Source organism: Grus americana, chromosome 3 (genome assembly GCF_028858705.1).
Source record: "Grus americana isolate bGruAme1 chromosome 3, bGruAme1.mat, whole genome shotgun sequence".
Taxonomy (NCBI): Eukaryota; Metazoa; Chordata; class Aves; order Gruiformes; family Gruidae; genus Grus; species Grus americana.
This window is the reverse complement of record NC_072854.1, coordinates 61,319,287-61,341,920: the sequence shown is the minus strand read 5'-3', so window position 1 is coordinate 61,341,920 and position 22,634 is coordinate 61,319,287. Positions and strand designations below refer to the sequence as shown.

Genomic DNA, 22,634 nt, shown 5'->3' with positions numbered 1-22,634 from the left:
CAAAGGTATCTGTTTGAGGTATTATTTGAGCAGCAAGGAGCATTGCCTTTTACCATATTATTATGCTTTTATCCAGATAAAATAGATGTTGTAGTCTGATATTTCAACTTCCATATTGCTATTGCTAGATTTCAAGGGTTAAGGAGAACTGTAATAGCACTTTAACCTCCAACTTGGCATGCATTCCAGATATATAAGTTCTGGCTGTGCAGAAAGTAAGAGTAACCTGATGGGTGGTTTCCACCAAAGAACACATTTCTTGAAGTTTTTTGTACCTCAGAGACAGCACAGCGGAAGTGTGATATATAAACTTCTCACTAGCCACTCAGGACAACCTTATCACAGTTTACAGGCTGAGTATAGCTTGGCATGTGGTAACTTCCTTTAATGTGTATATAATCTCATTTTACATTATCTTACTATAAACAAATTTTCTTTGAAACAAGTCTACAAAAAATTTCATGAATAGATTCTGAAAATATTTAAGTGAGATACTTAATGCTAAAGGCATATTTAACATAAGATTTACATAACTCTCCCTTTGATGGTCAGAGGATCTATTGAATGTCTTCACTGTGACATAAAGAACTGACCAATCATTCAGATAAAGGAGTATATATTGAGAAGCTCAACTCCTTCCAGCATACATTGGTCTTCCTGGGGACTGGGGTGACATAAAACAGCTGCCATGAGGTGGGTGGTCTGAAGAAGGACATTTTGTTGGCTTGCTGTTTTGTTTGCTTTAAAGAATAAACTGTGCTCTACTTTGAGGATGATGCTTCAACATTACTGTCACTGTCATGTCAAATTTTAACTCCTGAATACATACCCTATGGGGCTGGCATGCAGATGCAGAGAAATCTGGTGCAGATGTCTGTAGGCTCTGCTGAAAATAGTGGATGCTGCTCTGTAACATATTGTCAAAGCCTGTTTACCTGCTGTGCATATTGCTGCAGCTCAGCAGGTGTTTCACCTCTGCCTTTATTCATATCAACCTTTTATGCTTCCCATATTTTTAAACATGCTTTTAAAATGTGCAGCTACCAAGCTGATATGTGTTGTGGCGCTTATTAGCCATGGCAGTATGCAATTCTTTGTTGTGTATGGATTTCTGTTTCTGTTAGTTCTGATCCCTTTTTAGATCTTTTCATCTTATTAGAAGAATATCACACTCAAGTCTGGCCCAAACTCTAGGTAACAAAAAGTAAATACTGGTTTTGTATTTTCTGTGCACTTCAAGGAAAGAAGATAACTGCTTGAGTACATGCACATGTAAAAAGAACTAGAGCTGGATACAGTGTTTTGTCTGTATTAAGTAATTTTCCAATTTCACTATTTCTGATGTATTAATAGAAGTGTATTAAGTCCCTCCTGTGTTTATTCTAATGTCCTAGACACCTATAGTTCCTAAAAACTCTATTCAAATCACATTTTAAAACATTTTAAAATTAGTTTTTCAAAATTCATTAAAATATAGTTTCTTGTTCTCTGAAATTAAAAAATAAGTCATTTAAACTCTGTTCCAACATAGCTGTTTTCCTTCTCCTATTGGCTTTAGATAAATACATATTAACACGTACAAAACCAGAAAAAATTAACTGCATGTATTTGGGCAAGATGCATCTATGTCCATATAGGACCGAGAAAAGTGGGAATAATACTACATTTTCTTAATGTGTCTTCAGTGAAGAACATCCTTTCAAATAATATGGCTAGAAAAAACAAGATGCAGTACTCATGTAAAAATAATTTAGAGGAGAATTCTGTTCGGACTGTGAAAATGACACCTCCACAAATTCTTTACACATTGTGACACCAGGATTGAGTTAAAGCCAAACAAGCATCTTATTCTTGCTCTGACAACCAGCTGATTGACTGCTGTTATAAACCATTTAATGGGGCTCATATTCAAAAGACAGCTGAAAGACTGACTGTCTTATTTTAGCATTCTGACATGTCAGTAACAAGCCAAGTTCAAAAAGAGAGATTTAAACAAATGTTTTGAAAAAACATTGTCAATATCTACCAAATATACTACGAAACAGCTATTATTTGTAACGAGTTGTTTACCGAATTTCTTAATCAGATACATATTCCAAAATATTATTAAGTATATTTGTGAATAGTGGAGCCTCAATTTCATCCAAATGAAAAATTTTATACCGTGTTAAATAATCTCGTAATTTCTCTTTCTCTAAGCATTTGGATGCACATAAATACATATTTGAATGTACAAACATGTATAGAAGACATTAGATATGTAATTATATACACAGATGTAAACATAACTGATACATGCATAACACAAGGTAATAAATATGATAATTTATTGAGATAGATAGATAGATAGATAGATAGATAGATATGTATGTATGTATAAATATACCTCACTTTAATTTTGACTGGTCTGGATTTTGCAGTAGTGTTGTCACTAATTTAAACGGACATCCTACACTTTTTTTTTCTCTGTACTTCTTTTGATTTGTTTTGTAACAGTCTACCTAAGCTAAGGTGGCCCTAAGTGCAAACAAAAACATTTACAGGAAGTAATGTTTAGCATTTGCAAAGCACCTGACGTGCTTAAAGTATTGTATAAGTATTTAATTGTAAGTCCTCAAAATGGTCCTCAAGACCACTAAGCACTGCCATCTGCAAGGCAGCAGCATAGGGAAACAAGGTACCACAAGGCAGAAACCAAGTCATCATCAAAGCCCTACACAGAGTCCTGGAACCAGCACTAACTTTTAACAAAAGGAATTTAAAAGTAGTACTAGCTGTTCATGAACACCCTTTGTCTCCAACATAGTGTCAGTTTTGATAGCATTAAGAATGAAACAATCCAATCTTGAAAAGCAGCTGAAAAACAGCAGATAAGGCACCAGGTATAACCACATTTAACCTGCCTGTTAACCAGGTATGGTTTTTATGATGATGAAAAAAACAATATGTCCTTAGGAAAAATGGAGTATAATACACTATTCACATGTATTTCTGTCAATTATAAGCCTTTGAAAGTTGGATCTTTCCATTAAAATTAGCTCAACTAGAAGAGGTGCCTGGATCAGAAGTTTTCCTTTTATTTTATGCTCATCATACTTTTAAAGGTTTTGCAGAATTTGTGGGTCGACATGGCACCTTCATAAAGTTTTCATCTTCTTGAGATTTTTTAGTCCTTAACAAGGTATCTTCATAACAAACAGAAGTTTTATATTTTTGAGATTGCTTAGGCTTTAAGGATGTATCTTCACAACAAATAGAAGTTTTCATCTTTTTGAGATTCCTTATTACTTAAGGGTGAAGACAGGGCTTTCCTTGAAAACTGTCCACATGAGAAGAGATTCCAGTGAAACTATCCACATGAGAAAAAATTCCAGTGAAGACGTTTCTATTCAGCTAGTTGAGATGGCAACGGTCTTGGAAGATTTCCCTGATGTTGCATGTTTTGTTCTTTCTTTCTGAGGATATGATCATTCATTGGTCATGAATATGTTCACTACTAAGGACTAGTATGCTTTGCGGTAGGAAGCATTAGATCCACTGAATAATTTGCTTGTTGGAATGATTTCTGGTCATTTTCTTTTTTTTATATTTCTGCTTATTACCAGAAATCTGGAAAATGTTGCAAGGTATATGACAACAAATTTATCATAGTCTTTAATTAAGCATTTTATTGTTGAGGCTCCTTGTAAAAGATTTTTCATATTTCTTTCCTATTATTAGATGATCCATACAAGAACAGATGTTCTCTTTTCCTTAAGTAGGTCAAAGTAAAGACTTTGTTTTACTAAGGTTTAATAAGACCGTCCATACCCTTGTTGAGATGGAACTATTGCTCATTGACAACATGCCAAATAGAGTTTTGCTCTATTTCTAAATTTCTACTTCTAAAGAAAAAAGACATAGTTAAGTTTTCACGTTAACTTTTGGTATGAATTTCAGTATCCCATGTCTTCCAACACCACTACATTCAACCTTCGACATGACTGCAGCAGAAAAAAATAATAAAAAAATCTCCAAAACAAAAAACCAAGCTGTACCAGTACAAAGGAGAAAAATATAAACTGACCTCCGAAGACCATGTCCTGCTCCCTGCTAAAAACCTGTCTTTTGAGACTCATCTCTAATGTGACATATATAAAGAATCAGCCTAATTAGGACAGATGGAAAAAACCCAATTAATATAAAAAACTTTGTATTTTGCTGTATTACTACTTGACTGTCTTCCCATGTCATCTGATTTCTTAAAGATCTGCAGGTGCAGGAATGGTATTTTTAAAGATATTCCCAACACATCACACAACAGATTTAAAGGAGTGACAGCATTTAAGGAAAAATCCTCAACATTGTCTAGTTATTCCACTTAGAGTGTTTTAACTCATGTTCTTAATATGACTAATAGCAGCCCCAAGATCCACTATCAGCTACTGGGAACTAACCGTCACAGAGAGGTTTGTTGCACAAGCCATTATCCCATAGTCTCTCAGTCTATAGACCTTCCATGCGTATCACCTCAAGTTCCAGCTTGGAATGCCACGACTTGTGCCAGAAATGAAAAGACAAGCCTAGAATATTAATCACAGGGATGTGAAGGAGGACACGACTGTGATTTCTAGCATTGTAATGATCTAGGCAAGGTGTCTATACAATGTTTAAAGTCTTGATGGTATTCTGAATACCTAATATGAAATCTGTTGTACCACTGAAATTCTTTCTGTATGTGAACATAGTCCAAGTAAGGTCACATCTCTGCCAAACTAGAGACATTTCAGTTGGCGTTAATCATCTATAATTACCACTTTAACTTAGTCACACAGGCTGTTTTTATAGTCAACAGAGAGATGAGCAGCTCTGGAGAGTGATACATGTCACTTATCTTAAACACTCATTTTAGGATGAGAAATGGAACTGGATTCTGGGGATGGATAGTTGAACATAAACTTTAGCTGTCAGCAAGACATACTGCATAGTGTTCCTGGAAAGCCAGGATTGAAGGACAGACTCCTGTCAGACTGTGGATATTATTACAAGAATTGCCTAATATACACTCCAGAAAAGAAATGGCTTTTCAGGCATATAACTTACAGACACAATAGATATAAGAGGAAAATGAAGATGTACTTACCAAAAACAATAGACGACTCACAGTAGTAGTAACCATTCGGTTGCTTTTTTTTCAACATGGAGCAAAGATCTAGGCGGTGCAGGATTTCATCTCCAAAATAATGGCTTTTAAAATCTTCATACAGGCTTGAGTCAATTTTTTTCACCTTTAAATAGCAACATAAAAATTAAATTAGGCATTCTACTAGAAGACTGAGTTTTCATATTTAATTGCTATAGTTTTCATTTTAATCAGAGGTATAGTTAGCATGGGAAACTACTTCAAGGTGCAAAAAGAATACTGAAACAATAATGTGCCAAATCTTCTGCTATAGTTAAACAGTGTCTGCTGCAGAACTTAAACAGGGAAATAGTGTCATTACACCTCCTTTCTACTCCTCTCTCTTCAGTCCTGTAGGAAACAAATTGACATGCACAATACTACAACTGCTTTAACTTCCAGTGGTTTGCAAAAGTCTTCATGGAACATGTAACTGGAAATTATTCTTGCTGTCATCACTGCGCATGTTACTACAAGGAAAAATCTCAAATGTTTGTCAAGGGCAGTTTTCTGGGTCTTTAAAATCGCCAAACAGGAAAATGTGGTTGTATTTAAATAGTGCTAAACTTTTTATCTCAGTAAATCTAAACACTTACAGTGATTTATAATATCAATATCATTATGTAGTTTTGCATATACAAAGTGGAACATAGTAAATATTCTATTAGGTTGTTTTCAGAAACCTCATTTCAGTAGTCATTTTAAGAGTTCAGGGCTCCTCATGCCATCATATTTTCAATAAAAATAGACAATCTCTGTAGAAATTCAGTATTTTCTCTTTCGATCTACCTTGAAGTAATACTGTTTGCTTTTTAAAAATCATTACTATATGCTAAGGGGTGTTAGGAGCGACCACTGCCTCCAGCAGCTCCAGCCCAGGGCTCCTTACTCCCCGGCTGCTGGCGCCCCGCCCCATGCCCCAGGGACCCAGGGTCTCTGGTGGATGTACCTGCTGCTTTCACGTCCCAGAGACACGTACACATGCTCAGAGGACACGGACACGGCTGGCTACACAGGCTGCCTTCAACAGCACCTACATACAGGGCTCACAGAGGCCACAAGTGCAGATAGCCCCTGGCAGAGACAGAAGCTCACTAGTGCAGGCACACGACGCTCTCCAGGTTCAGAAGCACATGCGCGTTTGCACATCCCCCAAGCACCGTCACGGCCCCTCTGCCCACCCAGCACCACTGCCCAGATCCCAGGCCCCCTTATCCACCCCACGGGTCCCCCACATACTGGCTGGTCCAGCCTGAGGTTTGGTAGTGAACACCCGCACCCCTCACACACCCAGTTTGAGGACGATACAGACATTTGCCCCCAGCACCCAGCACCGAGGACACGAGCTCGGTCAGACAAGCGCACCCACCAGCCCCGTTTTACACACAACTGGCCCCATTTACATGCCTTTCTGTCCACTCCTCCTGTGCTCCTCCCTGATCCCCTTGCCCTGCACATCCCCTACCCATTTACACAGTCCCGCCAACCCCCCCAACTGCCTGGACCCTCAGCTTTACCTCCCCAACAGCTGCAAAGTCCCAGTTTGCTTGTGGTTTCTTGATAGCCCATCAATTAGTGTAACCAACTGGGTTTGTTTCTTGGTTTTGTTTGACATGTTTATGTCTCTGTATATTTTGTTTATGGCTTCCCCCTTCTCCTTCCTCTTCCATTTGACAAGGTCCTCAACCAGACAGTCCCAGTGAAATTAACATCCCCATGCTCCACAGTCCATGTGGCTGACCAGCTTTGGCTCTTGCTGTTGCCTCCCTTACCATATGCTGGTCAGGTTTGTGTCTCTGTATGTGTTGTTCAGGGCCTTCTCCTTTTTTTATTATCCCTTCTGCACTGAAAAGGTCCCTCATCAGCCACCCTAAAGGGGACAGATGCTGTCTCCTCCCTCACACCTTTACACTATATCCGTTCCTCTGAGCATTTCTTGTGATGCTTCATTTACAATTAGTCATATGCAAGATGGGCTGTGTCAGTATGTCTACTGAGCTCTTACTTAGGTACAAAATTATTGACTTCAGAAGCACTTTGCTTGAGTAAGTACCTGCACATTTGGGTCTCTAAAGTCTAATTTAGAGATTTTTGGTCCCCTTTACTAAATTAGACTTTTGGTCCCTTAAAGTCTAATTTAGTGAAGGTCAAAAATGTCTTTCCATTTCCTTAAGCTCTGAAACGATGACATCTGGTGGTGGATGCTTTTTGTTTTTCATTTTGGGTACACAGCCTCCATGGAAGTCTACATTTACTCCATCCTCACTATCATTATTTAAAATGTGATATTCTATGGATAGATTAGTCCTTATGTACTAAGGTTATTTTGAAATTAAATCATCATTCTTTGCTTTTTGGCTGACAGTTCTTGGAAATACATTTTGACATCAGTCAGTACCAAAAAAAGACCTTTTCAGCCAGGAGAACACTTGTGAAAATGTGAAGCCTTGAGTACTTGTGGAACAAAATGAGGAAAAGATCAAAATCACCACTTCATGCTCTAATAAAAAATATAGCATTTACAAGAGGTTGGGATTTTGCTTGTCAAAAACAGATTGGTAAGGCGTGAATCAAATTATGAATGTTCAGGAACTGAGTTATGCTTGTGATGCACTACTGAAAGATATTTGGAAAAACAGCCATGGGAAAACCAAGATATTTTCAGTAACTTGGAGCAATTTCTGAAGCACTGTTTGTAATGAGATGTGAAAGGATGAAACAATGCAGGTGCATGGGAAGGTCACGGTTCATTTCTTAATTGAAAGGGTCTGGGGCAATAGAGATGAAAGACAGCAGTTGTTACCACATGGGAAAGTTATAGATGCTGATTATAAAGCTATGCTATAATTGGGGGAGGGTGAGAAACAGAGTACTTGAGAGGCCATTTTGAAGAGTTTGGTGCTGAAAAGGGAGACATCTGCTTCTTGAGGAAGCACTGTAGTGAATGGATGCCTATAAAGGTACATGGCTAACGTGTAATGTGGGCCTGGAGAGGTGTTGCATGTGGAGCTCTTGTAAGACTGGCAGGGCACCAAGGAGACAGCATTTGGTAGCCCTGTCACGTCTGTTAACTCTCTGTCTGTGCCTCTGTATGCAGGCAGGGAAGGTGCAGCCTGCTGTTCCCAGCCTGCAGTTAAACCCTCCAGCTGCATGGAGTGACCATGGCTGCCATCAGCAGGTGGCCAGGCAGCATTTGCCCCAGAGGCAAGAAGGCTCAAGTGGTGACAGGCCTTCCCATGGCTGCAAAGTGAGGTGTCCAACACCCTCCCGCAAGCAGCTTCAGCTTCCATGCACCAGACCCCATGGCCAAAATGGCCAGCTTCCAGCACCACACATCCAGCTCTTCAAAGGAGAGGGCTGCATATGAAGATTCATTTACAGTTGCTCAAAGTAGCTGGTTAAGTGAACTGCAGACACTGAAATGGGTGAAAGAAGCGAGCAGTGGGGAGCTTTGCAGTGGATAGGGACGGCCACGGGTCCCACGGGAGCACGGGCAGGTGGTGCAGAGGTCATGGAGATGCTATGTGGGAGCAGATGCTTGGCATCCCATGCCGGCCAGAGGGCTGGGCTGCTCAGGGGGCTTCTTCCCACTGCCTCCTCTCTCTCCCTCCCTCCCTCTCAGGCGCTCCGAGGAGACGGAGAGGGGTGCTGCCATTCAGCCGGGAGGCCGCAAGCGCGATTGAGGGTCCATTCCCCGCACGACGCCCAGGACTTGCTACCGTACGAGGGCTTTTGTGGGCCCTCGGGGGGGCTGGGCGGTTAACGGCGGCGCGGCAGGGGCGGGGCGGGATGGCGGCCACGGCCTGGCTGCGGAGGAGGGATGCAGCGCCACAGCGCGGCGCCTTCCTGACAGGAGCTGCGGCGGGGAGGCCTTGAGGGCTGGAGCGCGAGGCACCTGCACGGAGAGGGGGTCAAGATAAAACTTTCGGACTGTAAGGAGACGCAGCAGCCGTGACGAGCAGCCCGTCTGTGGCAAGCAGGGTGAGTAGAGGGGGGAAGAAGTGGGAGAGAGTTAGAAGTGGGTTGCTGACAGTGACTGTGGACTCAGTAGGGGAAACTGGTATGGTCGATCCCTTCCGGAGCACGTTACGTACTTGTACAGAAACTGGTACTATGTGATGGTGCTGCATAAATACCCCTGAAATTATGACCAGTTTACATAGCTGCATTGTTGTGAGGTGTCCCGTACCTCTGAGGGAGGATGATTTTGTATGCGTATATACACGTGCACGTCTATTACTGTCTTTAAGGGTATTTGGGCATATATGTATACTGGCTAAAATAAAGGATACAAAGAAAAACTGTAAAACTATTCCAACATTGCTGGTAGTTAGCTCAGTTACACCTCGCTTGGAAGCAACATGGCGGCTGTAGTTAGTGGCTGCATCTTTTCACTTGAACAGGTAACATATCTTTAATTCCTGGCAGCATCTTAGTTTCTCCAGGGTTGGAAGAGTGAGTGTTAACCTGCGGTTATCAATTACAGTTACTTCTCAGGACTTTCTGGATGAGTTGTGAATAAAAATATCTTTCTCCAACAGAATGAGTGCCACGTCACTCACGAGTTCTGCCTTGCCAGTACCGCTTGCGCCCGAGCAAGAGGACCAAGAGTGCTCTGAGACACACATGTCTGTTTTGTGGTATGCAGGGCAGCTTGCAATTACTTATTATGATACAGAAGATTGCTCAGTCTACTTCATGCCTGACATACCTGATAATGAAGACCTCAAGCTACTGCAAAAAGTGATTGGGGAAGTTAATCCTCAATGCATAGTGACCAGTGCAAAACAGGACCAGAATATTGCCAAATTCCTGACCAACATAACAGCTACTGCTGGTGATAAAGATACAGGAAAACCAGAAATTGTCCTGTTTCCTAACATAGATTTTGGCCTAGAAGTCAGCAAGCAACGGATCCTATCTAGGCAATTTCCATTTATCCCACCTCATATGACTGCAACAGAGAAAATTCTCTACTTGTCCTCAATCATCCCTTTTGAGAGCCCACTCATGATACGAGCCCTAGGGGGACTCCTTAAGTTTCTAGACAGGAGAAGGGTTGGAGTTGAGCTCGAAGAAAGCACTATTGCAGTTCCTATTTTGGCCTTTAAAAAGTTTGTGCTGTCAGATATTGTGAATATGGACCAAGATGCTTACTGTGTCCTGCAGATATTTAAAAGTGATATCCATCCTTCTGTGTACAAGCTGTCCAGTGGATTAAAGGAAGGATTCAGTTTATATGGAATTTTAAACCGTTGCAGGTGCAAATGGGGAGAAAAACTGCTCAGGCTGTGGCTCACACGCCCTACTCGGAACTTGACAGAGCTGAACAAACGGCTAGATGTTATCCACTTCTTCCTGCTGGCTCAGAACCATGAAACAGTCCTCACTCTTCAAGGTTGCCTCAAGAATATTAAAAATGTGCCTCTTATTCTAAAAAGAATGACTCTTTCCCACACAAAAGTTAGCGACTGGCAAGCACTCTATAAGACAGTGTACAGTGCAGTGTGCCTTAGAGACACATGTCGTTCTCTGCCCAACACTATTGAACTCTTTCAGACTATTTCGCGTGTCTTCACTGATGATCTGCGCTACATTGCTAGTCTAATCAGCAAAGTGGTGGACTTTGAAGGCAGCATCTCAGAGAACCGCTTCACTGTTCGACCCAATGTGGACCCCACCATTGATGAGAAGAAACGAAAGCTGATGGGACTGTCAGACTTCCTTACAGAAGTGGCACGAAAAGAATTGGAGACCTTGGACAATCATATTCCCTCCTGCTGTGTGATCTACATTCCTTTGATTGGGTTCCTTCTCTCCATTCCACGGCTACCAACTATGGTGGATAAGAGTGACTTTGAAATCGAAGGCTTGGACTTCATGTTCTTGTCAGAGGATAAACTGCATTACAGAAGTGCTAGGACTAAGGAGCTGGACAGCCTGCTGGGTGACTTGCATTGTGAGATCAGAGACCAGGAAACACTTATTATGCACCAGCTGCAGACAAAGATCTTGGAGAAGTCTGAAGTGCTTAACAGTGTGATTGAGTATACTGCACACCTAGATGTGCTACTAGCTTTAGCAGTGATGGCCCGAGAGAATGCTTACTGCCGGCCACGCTTTACTCACCGCCATGGCTTCCACATCAAGGATGGAAGACATCCGCTCATGGAACTATGTGCAAAGACTTTTGTGGCCAATCCTGTAAACAGTGGCGAGGCTACCAGACGTATAAAGATAATCACTGGGCCCAACTCATCTGGAAAGAGCATCTACTTAAAGCAAGTCGGTCTTATAGTATTCATGGCTCTAATTGGCAGTTATGTCCCTGCAGCAGAGGCAGAGATTGGAGTAATTGATGGGATTTACACGAGAATCCACAGTAGGGAATCAGTTTCTGTAGGGCTCTCCACTTTCATGATTGATCTTAACCAGGTTGCCAAGGCAGTAAACAATGCCACAGAGAGGTCCTTGGTACTTATTGATGAGTTTGGTAAAGGGACCAACACACTGGATGGCCTGTCCCTTCTGGCTGCTGTCCTGAGGTACTGGATCAGGCAAGGAACACAGTGTCCGCAGGTCTTTGTCTCCACTAATTTTCACAGTTTAATGCAGCTAGAACTCCTGCCTGACACACCTCTTCTGGAGTATCTGACCATGGAGACCCACCAAGATGGAGATGAGTTGATATTTTTCTATCAGATCAAACAGGGCGTGTCCACTGTTAGTCATGCTGCCAACATCGCCGCATTAGCAGGAATGCCAGCCAAAATTGTTGAAAGAGGAGTGGAAGTGTCAGAACTGATTCGCAACGGAAAAGCTATCAAATGTATTGATCATCCTTCAAAAGGAGATCGGATGGAAAAATGCAGGTCTGTTGTGGAAAAGTTTCTTCGCTTAGACCTTGATGATCCCCATGTGGACTTAGAAGAGTTCATGCGTAAAGAAGTGCTGCCTTCTGCAGCCTCGGTACTGTAACATGGGTATGTGTGAAAGCATAGATTACATCATATCTACATCGTTCAGTAGGAGAGTTTGGTAATTTAAAGAATAATCACTATGACTAACACCTCACGCTAGCTTGTAACAAACTGCCTATAGTTATGTTCTTTCTTCTTCTTGTTTAAAACAAGTACTGTAGTTACATGTGTCTGCAATATGGTGTATGATACGAAAGCAGGAAGACTGAAAGAAGAGACTTCAAGAACCTCTTCCAGCCGTTGGGTCACCCAGTTTGTGCGTTTTCTGCCCCTGTTGTTAGAACTTCAGAATAAAAAATACTGTAGAAAAATCACAAAACATTTCTGCTGGTCTCCTAAGACTGTGAAAGCAGTGTTGATTGTTTTGTATTGTGCCAAAGTGATCGTTTCAGCTGTTTTAGGATCAGCATCAAAGATTCCAAATAAGTGTGTGCCTCAGACTCCCATATCAGCAAGTAACAGTTGTCACAATACAAACCACAGATGTAGAAGCTGACAAATGGAAATACAGAGGGATTTAATGAGCTCTGAGGCTTTTTTATACCAGCATTTCTGTCCAAAATGCCAGAGATCCCAGGAGTTATTATAGAAAGAATGCTGGACACCAGAACCAGCAGGGACTGATAAACAGGGTAAGTGCTTTGGTGGTTAGTGAGAATCACTCTCTTCTCATAAGGTTCTATATGGTACGACTATGTATCTAGGCCATATGGGTATAAATAAAAGCAAAATTACAAATCTAGGAAACTGAAAACTATACTAGGGATGTAAGACAGAAATTCACATTTTGTATTCTATTTTTGAGTATTGAGTAAAACTTAACATTAAAGGAATAATACCAGAAGGGCAGGATTCCCTTTCACTTACCCTGTTCTGCAGAGGATCTTTACTGAACACAATATTTGATGTATGCACATGCAACAAAAATTCATTAACAAATTAATGATGCAGGAGACATGATATGTAAGTACTATAGAAATAATAACCTCTCCTGCAATGAGATAAGTGCTTGAGATTCTTTATCTAAATAAGACAGAAGAGTTATTAGCTTATAGTCTGACTGCCAAAACTTGCTGTAACTGCTTACAGTATGGCTAATAAAAGACACCAGCAAATACACTACACCTCTCTTCAGCTATATTTGATTTCAAGAAGCCAAAAGTATTAATGTCACATAAATTGAGAGAAAATTTATATGAGAAAAAGTAATTACCTTCGTAATTATCAGTATTAAACATCTTATCTGGTATGTCTAGCTGAATATAGCAAAAAGATGAATGGGAGAGCACATCAAAAACATTTGAACTTGGAGATGCTCTTTTGGGTTTCACTCAGTGTAGAATTTCCTATTTTATGATGAAGGAGCTACTATTATTACAAAATAAGTACCTTATGTTATCTCTATATGCAACTAGGATAATGGCAGAAGTTTAATGTAATTTACATGAAAAAAAAAGAATAAATTACTGAATCATGCAGTTACTGCTATTTCCAGTGCAATCATAATAATACTGTCTGCAAAAGAATATCTAGCATCTTGATGATGTTACCACTGAAGTTGACTGGTAACAGTGAATCAGGCCTTGTACAACACTTGGAAGTGTTGTAAATACAAATGGATTCTTCTCACTAATATATTCTTTTTTAGTAATTATACATATAGCATTCTAAAGATACACTGTACAGAAGACTATCATATATTAAATATTCATAAATTATATTTTTGGCCATTTTTTTTGTCAACCACTGTCTAGGCTAAGGATATACTCCTTACTAATTAAGCAGATATCATCAGAGCAATTTAGCCATCAGTCATCTTCTACTTATGAAATCCATGTCACAGTATTTGCAGTTCTGGCAGCACTAGGTATCCAAGGATCTCCAAATGTCGTACAGCATTTATCAGGTGTGCCTCACAACACACCCTGAAGTAAACAGCAGCCTGGACAAATGAAAAACAGACGGGATGTGACTGACCTGTGGCAAGGTAGCCGGCTAGTGAGGGAAGCAGGAATAGAATGTTATCTTCAAGTGCAAAACTCCAGTTGCTTCTTTCATTGTTTCATTAGGTTCTTTGTATGGAAGATAATGATACTAACCCAAGATTCTTATCATCCAAACCATCAGTTGTGGAAATAGCTAAACGTGCAAGTAAATTATATCCCTTTATCTCCTTCCAGAAGGACACTGAGAGGCACACTGTACCTCCTTATTTTGAGGAAGTTTTTAGTGGCACATTTGATCTCAGAATCGTCCAACGAAGCATGAAGAATGAGTTGCTCCCACTTCTGAGTAGGTAAATAAGTTCTTTAACCTCAGAAGCTGAAGGGGGTACGGTAACCCAGATAGGTCTTTTCTAACCTGCTTTATCTCACATTTTCATACTTTATTAATGCCTGTTTCCAGGTTTTTTGCATTTACCATTTTTAGCTTAAAGCTGTGCCTTCAAAATAAAAAGCTGATTTCCTGAGATCTTTATTAATTTTGAATTCTCAGACTCTTTTCTTTGTAAATATCAGCAGTCTTTTCAGAAGATATGCATTTCAAAAACGCCTGTAGCTATATTAAGGTTTGAAAAACATTTATTTTTTTTTCCCCAAAAATAACTTTGGTGGAATTTAGATGTCATTATGAGGAGAGTGGCTTAATAGACTATTGCTTCAAATAAGGAAACTTACATTTAAAAAAATATTAATGCTCAACTACTTTAGTTCTATTTGCTCTTTTATATGCTTTCTCATGTAACCTTCATCCACTCCCCCTTTCTTGTTTTTCATACTGTTCTATGATCTGAAAATGCAATTAGGCATTATATTAAAATGTACTACAAAACAGTCATTCCTTTTATGTTCCATGTTTTTATTTATTGTTTATAGTAAATGAATGAAACTATCTCAGTAAATGCATGGGCACAATGAAACAAAAAATGATAGTAAAGACCAATGCTTATGCCTGACAGTGGATTGACAGAGAAATTTTTTTTTAATAAATAATATCTTTCTATACAGTATGTCTTTAGAATACCATATGCACTATCCAGCATTATGGAGGACTAAGGAAGATGATTTGGAATGACACTGAGCTGGGTCTGTCAGCAGCAGTGAATATCAGAACACAGAAAGCATGCATCCTGGCTAATAGTTCATGCAAGGTAGATAAATGTAAACAAAACAAACCACCATCCAAAAAACAAGCAAAAATAGAATGGCAAAAACCCCACCCTGATTGTCTCAGATGTTTTAACCAAACAGTTAAATTACTGAACAGCTGATATTCTAGAAGAGCTGTGGATTTTTAAAATTAGCGGTTTTTAAAAACAACTGTTAAAACAAGCAACAGCTTATGTGAGCTTACAAATTTAATAGCTATAATATACCATGTACAACCTGTGGACAAGTCCTTATTTCTGTTTCAGAGCAAGTACATGTGCCCTTGAAGTTTCTTGATGTATCTCAAATCTCACTGCCTTCTTCCAGCTGATTGCACAATACTACTTAATTAAAATGTGCACCTTCAGCATTTTTAGAGTTATTTCAAATAACATTTTAAATTGTTTTTCTTTAGTGCTTACTATTATGGAAAGAAAATCAACTTAAAATATTTATATTATGTACTTTAATTCTTACTTTAAAATATATTTTTTTCTGAAAATTATTTTCCTGATCAATGTTAAAGGATCATGTAAAACATTCTATACAATATCAGCAAAAAAAAATTTATGGAGCTATATCTTATGTTAAATAACAATACTGTTCAGTTAGTATGAAATGAAAAACTAGATATACTAGTATTGCTTCTATATATTTATCTTCACAGGTATAACCTACTTTTATGTATTTGTGTGTTTTGTCTAAAAAGCTAATAAACAGGCAAGAAGTAACTGCCTGCAAGAGAGAATATGGAAGATATGTTTCATTGCTACTCTGAAATTCACCAAAGCATATTCAACAGAGGGAACAGACAGTCTGCATATTATGCATAATTCAAATGTAAACTCCACTGTTTGTTTGCTTATTTTCTCCTATAGAGTAACAAAACAAAACTATCCAAACTGCATGCATATAATGTACACCCTAACAATAATTCTGTAATTTTGAACAAATACTTTCATCATTTGGTCATGCATAGTTTCACAAAATACAATAGACCATATTACTGTACTATCAAGACTGGTAACTTAAAGTATAGTACAGGACTGCTGTTTATATGGTAGATGTACTAAGTATTTTGCCTAAAAAAACCCCAGTATTTTCAAGTCTTACCTCTTCAGCTGGTTACAAAGTAGAAAGTATGATGCTATAGCATAAGCAACTCCTTTGCTTGTCTCCAAATTAAACTTTCTAGATTGCTGCTGAGCTATGTGAAATGTGAGCTCACCTGCTTACGTAATTGTGTTGATTTTGACAACTTCATGAAGGTCAGATGTGGTTTAAAAGCTCTTTCTCCTCCTGTCAAGATGCCCTTTTCTTGAAATATCTTCTTCATAGTCTCTGAAGAGGGAGAAAAATGTGGAGGTACAAAGATATTACGTGATAGAATGCTTAAAAATGTGCTTTCAGCTGTAATATGAGTCACAGCCACTCCACATGGAAAAAACAAGATGAGTACGAAAAGGCAGAGAGATTTCTAGGTAACTTCAAAGGTACACATTATTTCCTGTGAAAATAGTCTTATATTTACAGTTAATATGGGTCACAACTTTGGCTCTACTAAAATAATGGCAATTAGAAAGCTGTCCATGCTGTCTGCTTTTGCTATCAAAATAGGAACTTGACATTAGAACTGTTCAGGAGTTATTCTCACTGGAAGTTTTGGAAACTTCAGGAAAACTCATGAGTATGTAACAAAATTGTATCTTTTAAAAAACACTATTCTGTGGTGAATTCTATTATCTGTATTTGGGTAATATCTCCCACTCACACCAAAGGAAATCTGAAATTGCAAGCTGTCTGGCACTGGATTTAGATAGCAAATTTAGAGAACATATCAGTTATGCTGATGATTTGGGTTGTTTTTTTTTTTTAGCTTCATTGTTGCCTTCCAAGCTAATTTGATATTTTCAATGTACACATTTATCTCTCTACAGCCCAGGCCAAAGCAATTTGACTAAACTGACCTAATTTACTATTTCCCAGCTCATCTGGCCAATGTCATGTTTCATTTCTTGGAAATAAATTTCAGTATAACTTTTGAATTATGCTCCATATTTATTTTAGATGAAATACTTTACATGAAAAATTGCTGTTGTAATTTTGGAAAAAAAGTTTAGATAAAATGGTGAAAACCTGTAGCAAAAATAATACCAGTAAGTAGAATATTTCTATTACTGAAAACCAGAAAAACTGTGAAATTTTTTTTTCTTTTGCAAATACAACTTCCAGTTTTTCACTACCTGCAGGTCTAGCTGACTCATACTATCCTTGAACTCAAATCAGAATAAGGGGAAAAAAAAAATCAATCGTATCACATTAATTTAATCAACCCTTACCATAATGATGTATTTGCATTTAAGTGTATTTTTTTTTTTTTTACTTGATAGTTCAGCAGTAACAGAAAGTTCCTGTGCTTTATTCTCCCACCTGGAAGAAAATGCATTACACTGGGAAGCAAACAGCACAGCTGGCTGAAGAAAAATAGGGAAGGCCCAAGGAAGAGGAATATATATGCATGTAAAGCTAGCTAGCATAACTCTGTCAGTTCACGCTCCTGTAATATGCCATTCCAGAGTCCTTACTCTTGTATTTTTTTATTTTCTATAGTAACTATTTAAGTGAGCTACGTTGAAATCACACTTAAGAGATTTTACGAGTTTATGCACTACTTTGCAACAGAAAAGTTCCAGATGAAGCTCAGAGTATTCACTTGGGACCTGGAGATCAAAGTTCACTCCTCTTTCTCTGCTGCATGAGATTTATAACCTTAGGCTCCACAGTCTATGCAACTAAAGTTGGGATTTTGAAAGAAGCCAAGGAAATCAAAGACCCAAATGCCATCTCTTACACAGGTCCAATTGAAAATTCTCTTTCAAACTTCACTCCCCAGTTGCTGATGGAAAATGCTGATGCATTTTACAAAAATGAATTAGCCCAACCTTTTATTCTAACTCACAGGACTGAAAGGACAACCAGATTAAAACTCGTGAAGCATTTATACAATGGTAATGGGGTCATGTTACTGTGACAGATGCTGAAAATAATGGTTGAGGCTGGAAGGGACCTCTGGAGGTCATCTGGTCGAACCCTCCTGCTCAAGCAAGGCCACCTAGAGCTGCTTGCCCAGGACCATGTCTGGATGGGTTCTGCCTGTCTCTAGGGATGGAGACCCCACAGCCTCCCTGGGCAACCTGTGCCAGCGCTCGGTCACCCTCACAGGAAATACGTGTTTCCTGATGTTCATACGGAAGCTCCTGTGTTTCTGGTTGTGCCCATTCTTTCTCTCTCTTTCACTCCATGTATGTACATAGGTATCATAGAATCATAGAATGGCTTGGGTTGGAAGGGACCTCAAAGACCATCTAGTTCCAACCCCCCTGCAATGGGCAGGGACACCCTCCACTAGACCACGTTGCCCAAAGCCCCATCCAACCTGGCCTTGAACACTTCCAGGGAGGGGGCAGCCACAACCTCTCTGGGCAACCTGTTCCAGTGCCTCACCACTCTAACAGTAAAGAATTTCTTCCTAACATCTAATCTAAATCGACCCTCCTTCAGCTTAAACCCATTACCCCTTGTCCTGTCACTACACTCCCTGACAAACAGTCCCTCTCCAGCTTTCCTGTAGGCCCCTTCAGGTACTGGAAGGCCGCAATTAGATCTCCCCGGAGCCTTCTCTTCTCCAGGCTGAACAACCCCAACTCTCTCAGCCTGTCCTCATAGGAGAGGTGCTCCAGCCCTCTGATCAGCTTCGTGGCCTCCTCTGGACTCTCTCCAACAGCTCCATGTCTCTCCTGTACTGGGGCCCCAATATAAGCATAACTGCTATACAGATCTACAGATCAGTGTATCTAAATCTATACATATATCTATCTAGATCTATAGACCTACTGTATACCTATAGCTACAGCTATGTATCTATATAAAAGTACAGCTTACCTACTTGTATTATTTTAAATTGTGCCTGTGGGAAACATTTCCAAATTTACACTGAATCCCCACTAAGCTATTGTGCAGCTGTGCACGCAAATGCTGCTGAACAACAGATTAACATATCAAAACAGAAGACTACAAATAAATGTTTGCTGCTTCTTCAAACTGAGATATGGAAGTTCAAATTACATCATTTAGTTATGGTATGCATGTATTTCCATGCACCCAATGGCCTGCTTATTTTCTGATGTTAGTAAGCTAACAAAATGTTACAGTTATTTAAAACTGAAATTATCTGTAACAAAGCCATTTTCTGGTTCCTTTGTTTGGTTCTCTGAACTGCATCATTTGAGGACCCATTGACTTTGATGTTCCAGAAAAGGATTAGTCTTGTCAAAACCATGTTTACACTACCCTGTGATATTCTGACTCAGTCCTGTGGATTGTCATCTTTTTTCCCCCTAAAAGCTCAAATTCTTTCTGCCATCATGTCTCATGCCAAGCAGTGTCTTGTCTCCCACTCTGCAATTAAGTTCTGTACTGGTGAAGATTTGCACCTTTAAGGGTGTCCCCCTAACTCCAGTAAGAGCTTGGTGTCAGACCAGTGGTTTGCCAATGCGCATCTGATGACAGGATTTTAAGCCCAGTGTTTTCAACAGGGTAGACTGATCACTGTAACTGTGTGTCACGGTGTGACGGTAGGGCACCTACGCTTCACACTGCCGAACAGCAACCACATGGCCTGCCTGTCTTCATTTTGTGCTCAATAGCTTTGTTCAATATCTGCTCCTAGTTATCTTTCTAAATTCATCTTTTTTTCATATCTGGCAATTCTAATCAAGAAAAAACATACTGAAAAACTGGGTCAGAGGAAAGAAAGAAAGCATAACTTCAGAGAGAGATTGCAGTTTGAAATTTAATAGATTTACATGTGTGTCTGCACATGTTCTCATGGTGATCAGACTTTTCACACAGCTTTGTCATGGCATAGACTTGTTAAACATCACAGCTCAAGAGACTGGCCACACTTGCTGGTACTACAGAAAGCCCCAGTTTTGTTAGGGAAAGTGTGACATTATACTGGTTAAGGTGCCTTACGAACATAATTAGCACAATGTTTCCCTCTTCAAAGATAATGAAAATAGAAAGAAATCTGAGTAGATGGAGGAGGGGGGGAAAGAAACAAAAAGGGAAATGTTTTCCTGAGAGCACAGGAAGGTTAAAAGATAATGTAATGCTATTAATATCCATGCAGCTCTTTGAAGAAGTGGCCACAAGAAGAGTTTTAAAAGAAATGGGGAAGGAAGCGCGGATGCTGTGGGCAAGAGAAAGTTCCAGGCTTATGGGACAGCATGAAAGTGGATTTGAAGACTGAGCAAAGAAGGTTAAACTTTATGATGGGGATTGCCTGAACTGAAAGAAATTAGAGGACAGTGACAAGAATCGTAGACAGACAATGCCCACGGGTCTTAACAAATAACAATCTGCCATCTTCCCCTAGACATCAACTTTACCAGCTAGACTGAAAAATGAAACAAGATCCATGTTTTCCCTTATTAGTCTCAGGCTGACCAATGTTTGCAGCTTCAAAGTATACCCTAGAAAAGTTAAGGCTATTTTTACAAGCTCAGTGACTCCCTGGAACAAATTTTTGGACAGCTTTCAGACCGTCTTTCATGCAATTTGAAGTACTCTGCAATACCTTTTTGTACCTTATTTTTATAATGTCAAAATTACTGAATGACATCTGCCTTTCTTACACTGGATGCAGCTGAATCCATTAGACAACTGTTTCCCCATAATTAAGACTTGAAATGTGATACATGAAACTTAACTTACCCAGAACAGCTATATACTGGAAAGGCTCAAAGATGCAACAGCTGGATCAATACAGAATGATTCATAGAAAAATTGCACATTGAGCCATATTCCATAATACAAATGGCCATCTTTTCTAAAATTTCATTAGATATGGAAAACTGCTACATATGTACTTTTTCTTCCAGTCTATTAATTTCTGTTTGTCTCTAAGCCATGTTCCCTCAACTAAAGGTTTGGAATTTAGAAACAGTATTCTGTCTCTTTACTGATATTTTTTTTTTACTTTACACTTGAAGCTGAAGACAAGTTGAGCATAGATAACTTACAACTATGACTAACATGTTGAGTCATGTTAAAAATTTACGTCCTTAGTTGTTTTTTAAGAGTATTCTGTTGGCTATCAGTTAGCAGAAGTTTGGGTTTTACAGAGAAGCTCTTCTGGTGATCCTTCCTTTCCCAATAGCACCAGCATAATGCACTTGCAAAGCCTTAAAAGACCTAATTTCCAAGCCAATGAAGAACTTGAAGCCACCTATTTCAGATCATAATACTTATCACAACCTCAACTATGTGTCACCACAGGTGTCCACCACCAATTTAAAAAAAATCTTTTAGATATCATGTTATGCTTGGAATATATAATCAAAAGCTGCAGCAAGCACCAAACTCTACCATCCCACCATTAAGGCCATTACAAAGGATAGTATCAGCCCGAGGAGTGCCCCTGACTGCTGCTTGACAAAAACTACTGACTCCTGAACACCTCAGCAATCCCCAATCTCTGATGAAAAAAAAATGGTGGCTCTGCCGGGGTCAGTCACTACCTCATGTGCTGGTGACTTTTATCTCCAGGATGTAAGAAAAGGAAAGGCCTTGCTTCTCATCTCTCCATGTGAAAAGAGGGTATTTTTTCTCTCCATCAGTACTAGCATTTCTCTGCAAATAGTCAGCTTCACACTCTACCAAAAGGTAAATCAGAGTCAAGCCAATTTCCCAATGGTTCTTCCACTGCTACTTGGTTATATATTACTTTCAGGCTTTTCTAGAGTAAGTTATCACTGTACTGTACCATACCATTATTCTATATTAGTGAGCTATATGGTTATTTCAAACATGTATCAGCAGCATGCGCGGATTGTTCTGTTTCTCTGCATCGCCATACATGTATCTAGAAGAAAGATGTGCTTGTTCATAAAGTAGGATCCAAGGAGGAGCTGGACCCAGAAATCCCTGCTTTGCGCACAGATGCTAATATGTAAGGTAAGCCTTACAAGACAAACAATGATAATGTAAAGGCTCAAAGTGCTAGACTGAAATAGAAACGTAGGTAGGACTTGGTGAAACTCAGTTATTTTACTGACTTTAATCCATTCCAATACTTCCTAAGAGTTTGTCACAATCACAAAAAGTGGGTGAGAGTACCTTCTTTTACATCACAAAAAACATATCTTATTGCTTCATTTTAATAAGGTATTTATCAGAGTTAGTGTTATTCAGTGTTTGGCAGCACAATATGAAGACAAATGCAAATGAAAATCTAAAAGTGTTTACTGTCCTTGCTTTCAGAGAACCATACTTGACAATTTT

General features: G+C 39.4%; 2 protein-coding genes across 9 annotated transcripts in view; one reads left to right on the top strand and one right to left on the bottom strand.

The window, feature by feature from the left end:
- The window catches only part of AKAP7 (A-kinase anchoring protein 7), a 94,583-nt gene that overhangs the window by 50,525 nt on the left and 21,424 nt on the right, over window positions 1–22,634 (bottom strand). For 6 of the 8 annotated variants that reach the window (XR_008576445.1, XR_008576446.1, XM_054820890.1 and 3 more), the window contains exons 6-7: window positions 16,519–16,631; window positions 5,123–5,267 (exon numbers count right to left, since the gene is read on the bottom strand). Coding sequence is in view for 6 of the 8 variants with exons in the window: in XM_054820890.1 (XP_054676865.1) it covers window positions 5,123–5,267; window positions 16,519–16,631 (258 nt within the window). In the remaining 2 variants the exon portion in view is untranslated. Of the gene's footprint in view, window positions 1–4,458; window positions 4,563–5,122; window positions 5,268–13,623; window positions 14,084–16,518; window positions 16,632–22,634 lie in introns of those variants that run through there. The other 2 variants (XM_054820891.1, XM_054820893.1) reach the window with 2 other exon arrangements.
- MSH5 (mutS homolog 5) lies at window positions 9,704–12,139 on the top strand. The gene has a single exon (XM_054820886.1). It carries the CDS (start codon window positions 9,704–9,706, stop codon window positions 12,137–12,139), a length of 2,436 nt encoding a protein of 811 aa, XP_054676861.1.

What these genes read in the sequence shown, in the direction of transcription:
- MSH5 (XM_054820886.1), top strand. Translation starts at nt 9,704, where the DNA reads ATGAGTGCCACGTCACTCACGAGTTCTGCCTTGCCAGTACCGCTTGCG.